Source organism: Myotis brandtii, unplaced genomic scaffold (genome assembly GCF_000412655.1).
Source record: "Myotis brandtii unplaced genomic scaffold, ASM41265v1 scaffold633, whole genome shotgun sequence".
Classification (NCBI taxonomy): Eukaryota; Metazoa; Chordata; class Mammalia; order Chiroptera; family Vespertilionidae; genus Myotis; species Myotis brandtii.
The window spans coordinates 3,720,472-3,730,442 of record NW_005370423.1 but is presented as its reverse complement, the minus strand read 5'-3'; the positions used below and the strand labels follow the sequence as shown (position 1 = coordinate 3,730,442).

At 48.7% G+C, this 9,971-nt stretch overlaps 1 protein-coding gene across 2 annotated transcripts; it reads right to left on the bottom strand.

The window, feature by feature from the left end:
- Positions 1-826: 826 nt before the first annotated feature.
- On the bottom strand, positions 827-9,856 carry NETO2 (neuropilin (NRP) and tolloid (TLL)-like 2). Of its 2 annotated transcripts, none has more exons than XM_014528431.1 (6): positions 9,826-9,856; positions 5,136-5,192; positions 4,531-4,671; positions 2,931-3,179; positions 1,185-1,229; positions 827-1,103 (listed from the first exon to the last, which is right to left on the bottom strand). In XM_014528431.1, exons 1-6 carry the CDS (start codon positions 9,839-9,841, stop codon positions 940-942), a joined length of 672 nt encoding a protein of 223 aa, XP_014383917.1. In that variant the 5' UTR covers positions 9,842-9,856; the 3' UTR covers positions 827-939. The 2 variants fall into 2 exon arrangements, with proteins under 2 accessions (XP_014383917.1, XP_005880400.1); XM_005880338.2 differs by having other exon boundaries at positions 1,206-1,229.
- Positions 9,857-9,971: the final 115 nt, after the last annotated feature.

Sequence of the window (9,971 nt, the reverse complement as noted above, 5' to 3'; positions counted from 1 at the left end):
GGAGAGGGATAGAGAGTTAAAAACATCGATGAGAGAGAAACATCGATCAGCTGCCTCCTGCACACCTACTGGGGATGTGTCCACAACCAAGGTACATGCCCTTGACCGGGATCGAACCTGGGACCCTTCAGTCCGCAGGCCGACGCTCTATCCACTGAGCCAAACCGGTTAGGGCCTTGTGATCCATTTTTCCTCACAAAATTTAACATGTTTTTTTTTTTTTAAATCCTCACCTGGGGCTGTTTTAATTGATTTTAGAGAGAGAGAGGAAGGGAGGGGGAGAGAGAAGAACACACATCGATGTGAGAGAGAAACATCGATCGGTTGCCTCCCATACGTGCCCCAACTGGGGATCAAACTAGCAACTTCGGTGTGTGCCCTGACTGAGAATCGATCCCCCAACCTTTTGGTGTACGGGGTGACGCTCCAACCACCTGAGCCCCCCCGCCACGGTCATCAAACTTTTTAAATGAATCTGTGATCATCCTGATCAATGCGCGCACTCTGGAATTAGGAATCCACAGACTTTAAGAATCGTAAAATAAGAGCCTTACTGCATATGCGTGCTACTCCTGAAACTGACACTGTCGCTTATCTAACGTCAGCAATGCTGAGGTCTTAGCTGGTACCTCATAAAGCAGAGGTTCTCAACCTGTGGGTCCCGACCCCTCTGGCGGTCGAACGACCCTTTCACAGGGGTCGCCTAAGGCCATCCTGCACATCAGATATTTACATGACGATTCATAACAGTAGCAACATGACAGTTATGAAGTAGCAACGAAAATAATTTTATGGTTGGGTCACAACATGAGGAACTGTATTTAAAGGGCCAGAAGGTTGAGAACCACTGTCATAAGGGAACCAAAATAAAGTTGTAATTGGTTTATATAATCAGTAAGTACTTGCACAAACCCAAACTGCGCCTCACAGGAGTCGCCCTTACGGCCTCCCCGCGTGCCTCGCACGCAGCCGTACCTTGGCCCTCGGGGTGGCCCTGATGGTCCAGATGCAGTCCACCGCCTGGCCGGGCTTCGTCTTCTCCTCCTGCTCCACCTGGCTGGACCGCACGACGCCGTCGGCCCCCGAGAGCTCGAACTGGCAGTCTGGAAGGGAGAGAGGAGCACGTTCAACGGGAACGCCGGCGGATCAGAGGCGCCAGGAGGAAAAAGAGGCAGATACTAAACCTGGGATGGGGCTTAAAATACCTCCGAGGTAAGTAAAGTCTGGATCTGCAACAGAAAAGAGGAGAACGTCATTGGCATTTTGAGACAGCGTGGAGTCACTTACTATGGCGGACGCTACATTTAGTAACAGCTGCTACATTTAGTAACAGATGCTCCATTTAGTAACAGACGCTACAGTAATAGATGCTCCATTTAGTAACAGCTGCTACATTTAGTAACAGACGCTACAGTAATAGATGCTCCATTTAGTAACAGCTGCTACATTTAGTAACAGACGCTACAGTAATAGATGCTCCATTTAGTAACAGCTGCTACATTTAGTAACAGACGCTACAGTAATAGATGCTCCATTTAGTAACAGCTGCTACATTTAGTAACAGACGCTACAGTAATAGATGCTCCATTTAGTAACAGCTGCTACATTTAGTAACAGACGCTACAGTAATAGATGCTCCATTTAGTAACAGCTGCTACATTTAGTAACAGACGCTACAGTAATAGATGCTCCATTTAGTAACAGCTGCTACATTTAGTAACAGACGCTACAGTAATAGATGCTCCATTTAGTAACAGCTGCTACATTTAGTAACAGACGCTACAGTAATAGATGCTCCATTTAGTAACAGCTGCTACATTTAGTAACAGACGCTACAGTAATAGATGCTCCATTTAGTAACAGCTGCTACATTTAGTAACAGACGCTACAGTAATAGATGCTCCATTTAGTAACAGCTGCTACATTTAGTAACAGACGCTACAGTAATAGATGCTCCATTTAGTAACAGCTGCTACACTTAGTAACAGATGCACCATTTAGAAACAGATGCTACATTTAGTTACAGCTGCTACATTTAATAACAGATGCTACATTTAGTAACAGCTGCTATATTTAGTAACAGATGCTACAGTAACAGATGCTACGTGTAGTAACAGACGCTATATTTAGTAACAGATGCTACAGTAACAGATGCTACGTGTAGTAACAGACGCTATATTTAGTAACAGATGCTACAGTAACAGATGCTACGTGTAGTAACAGACGCTATATTTAGTAACAGATGCTACAGTAACAGATGCTACGTGTAGTAACAGACGCTATATTTAGTAACAGATGCTACAGTAACAGATGCTACAGTAACAGATGCTACATTTAGTACCAGCTGCTACATTTAGTAACAGTTTGAGAGAAAGCTTCCTGGTTTGACTAGAGACCACAGTTACTTATGCGCATGTTCACTGAGAGCATCAATGTTTTTAAGTGATAATGCATAGACTTAAAAAACATATATATTTGTATTGATGTCAGAGAGGAAGGGAGAGGGAGAGAGAGACATCCATGATGACAGAGAATCACTGATCGCTGCCTCCTGCACGCCCCCCACTGGGGATGGAGCCCGCAACCCAGGCCTGTGCCCCGACCGGAATCAAACTGCGACTTTGTGACACTCAATCACTGAGCCACACAGGTCGGGCTTCATTTTTTTCAAGTAACAAATTTCTGACACGAAACCTAAATGGAACAAGAGACGGCACACTTGCGGCACCGCGTTGCCCGGTCACCGCGTCAGTTCGTGGCTCCTGGCAGACGGCGGATGACCCGTATCCCCGTGTCCCCACTGGGGACTGGGGCACGTTCGCAGCGGACAGGGCTCTGCGGTCCAAGTGTTAACCCGACTGAGTGAGCACAGTTCTGGCCGACGGAGGCCCACGGCGGGCAGGCCTCCGGGAGGAAGACCGGCTCGTTACCTGGAATAAACGAGTACTTTGCTCGGAATCCCATTCCTTCCAGTTCTTCGTCGGAACTGAACTTGACCCACATGAAGCGCCCTGTGGATCTGATCAGCGGAGGGCTCTTCACGCCGCAGAACCGCTCGATGAGCGGAGAGAAGCCGAAGGGCCCGTCGCGAACCTCCAGGTGGTCAAAGCGACATTCGAACGAGGGCTCGATGTAGAAGTGCTCGTCGAAGGTCAGCTCGATTCTTTGCCGGGGCGCCGCTGGGAGGGGAGAGCGAGCCAGTCAGGGCCACGCGCGAGCCAGAGCAGGACTGTCGCTCTAGTGCAGTGATGGCGGACCTATGACACGCGTGTCAGAGGTGACACGCGAACTCATTTTTTGGGTTGATTTTTCTTTGTTAATAAATGGCATTTAAATATATAAAATAAATATCAAAAATATAAGTCTTTGTTTTACTATGGTTGCAAACATCAAAAAATTTCTATATGTGACACGGCACCAGAGTTAAGTTAGGGTTTTTCAAAATGCTGACACGCCGAGCTCAAGAGGTTCGCCATCACTGCTCCAGTGGGACAGGCCGCCGCGGCCGCACACCCCTCCCGCCGAGGGGCGTAAGGGGAACGTTAACATAAAATTCACAGTGTTCATTTCACCCGATAGCGATGCTGCTCGGGGGCTGCAGGACCCTCCCCTCGGGCCTCCGCTGCCGAGGACATGAGTGAGAGGTGGGCAGCTGACTACAACCAGAGTCGAAGTAAAGGGAGAGTCGAGAAGCTAACGTTTGGTTCATGACTACAATGCACCATGAACAGAAACCCAGGCGATGAACGGCCAGTGGATCCGAGGACATGAACGGGCATGAAGCCTCATAAGGAGGCATTTCTCAGCCACACGGGGCAGCTGGCTGCACGGTGCTGTCTCAGAGATTCCAACTTCCTGTCATTGCAACTGTTGCCTTGGTAATGTGTTCCGCGTTCAGGAATATGTATGCATTACTAGAGTTCAGTTCAGATACGCGTTGAATTTTGTTCAAAAAATTTAAAAAATATATTTTATTGATTTTTTTACAGAGAGGAAGGGAGAGGGATAGAGATTTAGAAACATTGATCAGCTGCCTCCTGCACACTCCTACTGGGGATGTGCCCGCAACCTAGGTACATGCCCTTGCCCGGAATCGAACCTGGGACCCTTCAGTCTACAGGCTGACGCTCTATCCACTGAGCCAAACTGGTTAGGGCTCAATTTTTTTAAAAACAGGGCATTTTAGCCGATGGATTTAGTTATACCAGAAAAGTAAAAGGGCTCTGGATGGTGTTTCTCAGTGGATAGAGCGTCGGCCTGTGGACTGAAGGGTCCTGGGTTTGATTCTGGTTAAGGGCATGTACCTCGGTTGCAGGCTCCTCACCGGCCCGGGCCCTGGTCAGGGTGTGTGCAGGAGGCAACCAATCGACGTGTCTCTCTCACATCAATATTTCTCTCTGTCTCTCCCTCTTTCATCCACTCTCCCTAAAAAAATCAATGAAAAAATATCCTCGGGTGAGGATTAAAAAAAAAAGAAGAAGAAGAAAAGTAAAAAGGCCCTGAATAAAAAGATAGAAATCGGGCAAATACCTTCCAAAACGTAGATGCACTCCTTGTTGGGCGGGTACGGGTCTGGGTAACTCGGTGAAGCGAAGTGGCCTCCATTGCTGGTTCGAACCCAGATGCCGCACTGGGTGCCAGCCACGTGCCTGACCCCGACGTTCTGTCCATCTGGCGGGAACAGAGGTCAGAGCAGCCGTCACAGCATGAGGGCGCCTCCCCTCCCTCCCCACTGCCCACCGGCACCCACACCCTGACCTTCCAGGCAGCACGGCCCACCAGCCCCCCCGGGGGCTCCGAGGGAGACACGCCGGAAATGAGTCTAACGGGGGAAATGGATGCTGACTTCCGCTTGGCGATAAAGCGCGAGCCCCATGTAACTGTCGGGCGGATGCGGAGCGAGCCAGGCCGCTGGGGACGCCCGTGCGTCCGGTGTCTCAGGGCAACGCTTGCCGCTGACAATGGACTCTGGCTGCCTGCGGCTCAGACAGTGAAACCCAGGCTGAGGGCTAGACAGGAAGCCCGAGGTCACGGGCACCCCCCGGAGGGAGGACGGAAGGGGTCCCCACGGGCTGCGGTCCTTCCAGGTGAGCCCCCACCATCCGCACGGGGGAGCGGTCCCCTGAGCACCTTACCTGGGGGCTTCTGGGCCACGGCGATCCCCTCCACCACCAGCACCGTGATCAGCAGCACTGGAGGGAGGACAGAGGAGACGCGTTAAAACATCGCACCTATGTCACGTTTTGCTCAGTTTATGAGGAAGATCAGACGATGAAAGAGGAACGAAAACCACCGTTTCTTACATTTGCTCTCAAGATTTAAAAATTAAAAATTTTTTTTTTATTAAGCCCAGCTGGCATGGCTCTGTGCTTGGGCGTCGACTTATGAACCAGGAGGTGGCGGTTTGATTCCCGGTCAGGGCACAGGCCTGGGTTGTGGGCTCGATCCCCAGCGTGGGGCCTGCAGGAGGCAGTCGATCCATGATTCTCTCTCATCATGGATGTTTTTATCTCTCTCCCTCTCCCTTCCTCTCTGAAACCAATAAAAATTTCTTTTTTTTAAATAAAAATATTCTCTTCAATATATTTTTATTGATTTCAGAGAGGAAGGGAGAGGGAGAGAGAGAGAAACATCAACGGTGAGAGAGAATCTTTGATCAGCTACCTCCTGCACGCCCCACACTGAGGATAAAGCCCACAACCGGGGCATGTGTCCTGACCAGGAATCGAACCGCCACCTCCTGGTTCATCATGTGTCTACGTCCAACCACTGAGCCACAGTGGCCAGCGGGAATCTGCTGCTGATGGACACAGCTGTCAATATCTCGATCCCACAAGAAGTTTAAAGATAAGTTCTCTCTTCACATTCCTTTTCATTTTTTTCTTTCAATTTGTTGCGTAGCCAGTCATTTTTACCGTATGATTTTCTTGCATAAATACATGTGGTGAAAGCACCGCACATATTTCGACGTGGGCATCGGCCCAGGACTTTGTGCAAACGCGGGAGTTACTGTGGGAGTGTCAGTGAGGACCCGGAGCTGTGCTTGGCTGGGCTCAGGGCTTTTAAGGGTGAGATGTTATGTTCCGATAAACTACTCGACACTGAAGACAACCCAAGCACAAGATAACTGGCCATGTGCTCGGGTATCTGAGCCCTGAGATTACACGGCATGGAAAGCGTGTTCTAATTTATGATGCGTTCAAAGATCACATACTTGTTTTTTCTTTTTACAACAAGTTTTGCTGACCCTAATTATTCCCGTAGGCACTGTAGTCCACCTCCAGGAGCTCCCAGGCTTTATGGCTAGCTGTGCAACGAAGCACGCCAGCAAAAATTCAACGAGATGATCGGGCGTGAGGGAACATTCCTAACAAAGACGGAAGGAAGGGGGCAGCAGTCTCCCAGAAATCAGTGCCAGGCGCCTTACGGCTGTCACATGAAGCCGACAAAGGCTCGCGTAGGAGAAAATAAAGCTCTTCCTTTCTCCCCGTGTTGAACGTTTCTGAGGCTCAATCAACAACAATGAGTTACTTTATGTTTGAGAGACTTTTATTGATTAACTTTTAAAAAACATGTTTTAATTGATTTTCAGAGGGAGGGAGGGAGAGGGAGAGAAACATCAATGAGGAGAATCACTGATCGCTGCCTCCTGCACGCCCCCTATTGGGATGGAACTGTAACTGGGGCATATGCCCTGACCAGGTCGACACTCAGCCACTGAGCCACGCCGGCCGGCTCAGCTGCGTTTTCATAGATCAAAACGGAACTATTAGAAAGGGAGACTAAGAAAACAATACCATTTACAGGTGCATAAAAAGCACAAACAACAACAACAACAACACACACACACACACACACACGCGCGCACAAACACGCCAAACCAACCAACCGAACAAAAACAAAAAGAAACGGAAGCCCTAGCTGGTTTGGCTCAGTGGACAGAGCGTCGGCCTGGGGACTGAAGAGTCCCGGGTTCGATTCCGGTCAAGGGCGTGTACCTTGGTTGCGGGCACATCCCCAGTAGGGGGTGTGCAGGAGGCAGCTGATCGATGCTTCTCTCTCATTGATGTTTCTAACTCTCTATCCCTCTCCCTTCCTCTCTGTGAAAAATCAATAAAATATATTTTAAAAAAAAGAAAACAAAAAGAAACTGAAGAAGATACAACTGAGTGGAAGCATGTACTGTGTTCACGGGTAGGAAGACTCGACATCGTTCAATGTCCATACGGCCCACAGCGACCTATAGATCCACCGCAATTCCTATCAAGACCCCAACGGCGCATTTCACAGAACTAGAACAAATATCCCAGAAGCGCGCATGGAGCCACAGGAGACCCCGGGCAGCCACAGCAATCCTGAGATAAAAGAACGCAGTTGGAGGCATCACACTACCTGGTATCAAACAGTCCGGCACTGGCATAAAATCAGTAGATCAAGGGGACAGAATAGAGGGCCCAGAAATAAAGCCATGCCTTCATGCTCGAATTAATATTCGACAAAGGCGGCAAGAACACACAATGGGGTAACGATGGTCTATTCAATCGATGCTGTTGTGATAACTGGACACGAAAATAAACTCAAAATAGATTAGACTTCAGTATGAGACTTGAAACCAGAAAAATCCTAGAAGAAAATGTAGGCAGTAAAATTTCTCGTAGCAATATATATATATTTTTTTCTGATACATCTCCTCAGGCCAGGGAAACAAAAGGAAGAATAAACACACGGGACTACATCAAACTAAAAAGCTTTTGCCCAGCAAAGGAAACCATCAACACAATGAAAAGACAAGCCCCTGATGGGAGAACATATTCGCCAATGACACATCTGATAAAGGTTTAATATCCAAAATGTATACAGAACTTACACAACTCAACACCAAACCCCACAAAACCAAACAACCCAATTACAGACGGGCAAAGGGCCTGAATAGACAGTTCTCCAAAGAGGACCTACAGGTGGCCAAGGGACATGAAAAGACACTCAACGCCACGAATCATCAGAGAGATGAAAATTAAAACCACGATGAGGTACCACCTCTCCCGTCGGAGGGGCGACCATCAGTAAATGAACAAACGACCAGTGCTGGCGAGGATGTGGGGAAGAGGGAGCCCCCGTGCCCTGCTGGCGGGACGCAGACTGGTGCAGCCATGGTGGAAAGCAGCACGGAGCTTCCTCAGCAAATTAAAAATGGAGCTGCCTCATGACCCAGCGATCCCACTGCTGGGAATATGTCCGAAGATACCGAGACACTGATGTGAAAGAATATGTGCCCCCCTATGTTCACTGCAGCGTTATTTACAACAGCCAAGATTTGGAGGCAGCCCAAGTGCCCATCCGTAGGTGAGTGGATAAAATAGCTGTGGTACGGTTACAGGAGGAATACTACTCGGCCATAAAGAAGAAGGAAATCTTACTCCCCTTTGCGACAGCGTGGAGGGACCTGGAGGGCCTTATGCTGAGTGAAATAAGCCAGCCAGAGAAAGACCAGCACCATATGATCTCACTCGTGTGAAATCTAACGAACAAAATGAGTTAACAAACAAAATAGAAACAGACTCATGGGGACAGAGAACAGACTGGCAGCTGTCAGAGCAGCGTAGGATGTGGGGCTGGGTGAAAACGGTGAAGGGATTAAGCAAAGCAAGAACCCCCCCCCAAACAAACAAACTCACAGACAGACAGGGAAACATACAACACAATACACAGATGACGTTATTACAGACTGTACATCTGAAACCGATATAATTGTGTTAAACAGTGTCACCCCAATAAATTAAAGAGAAAGACAGCTTTTCAGTACTGAACTTATTTCTGCCTTGTTTGCTTTCTTAGATATGAGGCTGAAGACTAAAGGACAGGAGCTGGTATTTGTCACAGTCTCACATAAGACTTTTCCCGACATAGTGCCAAGGGATATTTACGTTTCATCGCATCGCAAATCTAGCCACAGCTTACAGACTTCACCGTAACGAAGGTGATGGAATTCTGCGGCCGCGTGCAAAATGAATAAGGACTGTGAAACGGTGAGTTACGACCCTGATATAATAGCTCACGCGACTACGATGCTTCGCTCTGACCAACGGTCCAACGCTATAAGCCTGGAGTGACCTCAGACAACTCAAAGCGAACCGCTGAGTTGTAACAATCGGGCGAAGGGTGAAACAGCCCAGAGCCGTTCTTTTTGTTCTCGCTGCTGAAAGCGGAACAGAAAGAAGCCATGGCCTCTTGAAGAAACGACCTTCCACCCAGAAGCCCACTCAGAAGGGCGGATTGGTTGCGGCAGAAACTGACCACAACGTTCCCAGCGAGGCTCTGGGTAGGTGATGCCTATAATTATGCAAACGTCCACTAACTATTTCCCGTTAGCACCTCTGCCGCTGAAGCCATCCCCTCGCAGGAGGCTGCCAAGATACTTCCTCGCCTTCTGCACGTTGTATTTTGGAAAGAGCAAAACAAAATCTTCCTTTCCAAGCTACGGCCAGGTAACTGAGGAGTGACGGATGGGAAAGGCTATGGAGCGCGTTCCAGCGCTCCCAATTTTAATAGAACGGATGGCAGCACTGGCGGAACGCCAATCCTTTTAATTTTTAAACTTAAAAGGACCCAATTTTTGCATAGGTAACACATGCACTTTGTTTTAAAAAAAATCAGGAGTAGGGACAAGGGACGCCTTCCCTTCCCGGTGGTCTGTTCTCCGAGGCCTGGAAATACGGCTTATTCTGTCCTGGTTTCAGAGGCAACTTTGTATCACGGTCTCCCCGATCTCTACACATGCATCTTATCCGAACACACATCCCTTTAACCTAATGCACACCCACTTACTCCGATGCACACACATTTTACTCTCGCTTCTCCGGGCCTGCGGATTCCCTTCTCAGAATCCACTTTTTAAAAAATCTCCCGAATCTCTCCAGACCGCTGTCTCCATCCCCATCTCCACAGCGGCAGGCGCACCCCCTGCCTGAGCC

Bases quoted from the DNA above. Each gene is read 5' to 3' on its own strand.
- NETO2 (XM_014528431.1), bottom strand. The intron at 3,180-4,530 runs GTATTTGCCCGA...CTCCCCTCCCAG, and splicing joins GTGCATCTACGTTTTGGAAG to CGGCGCCCCGGCAAAGAATC. The intron at 1,230-2,930 runs GTAACGAGCCGG...TTTCTGTTGCAG, and splicing joins AAAGTACTCGTTTATTCCAG to ATCCAGACTTTACTTACCTC.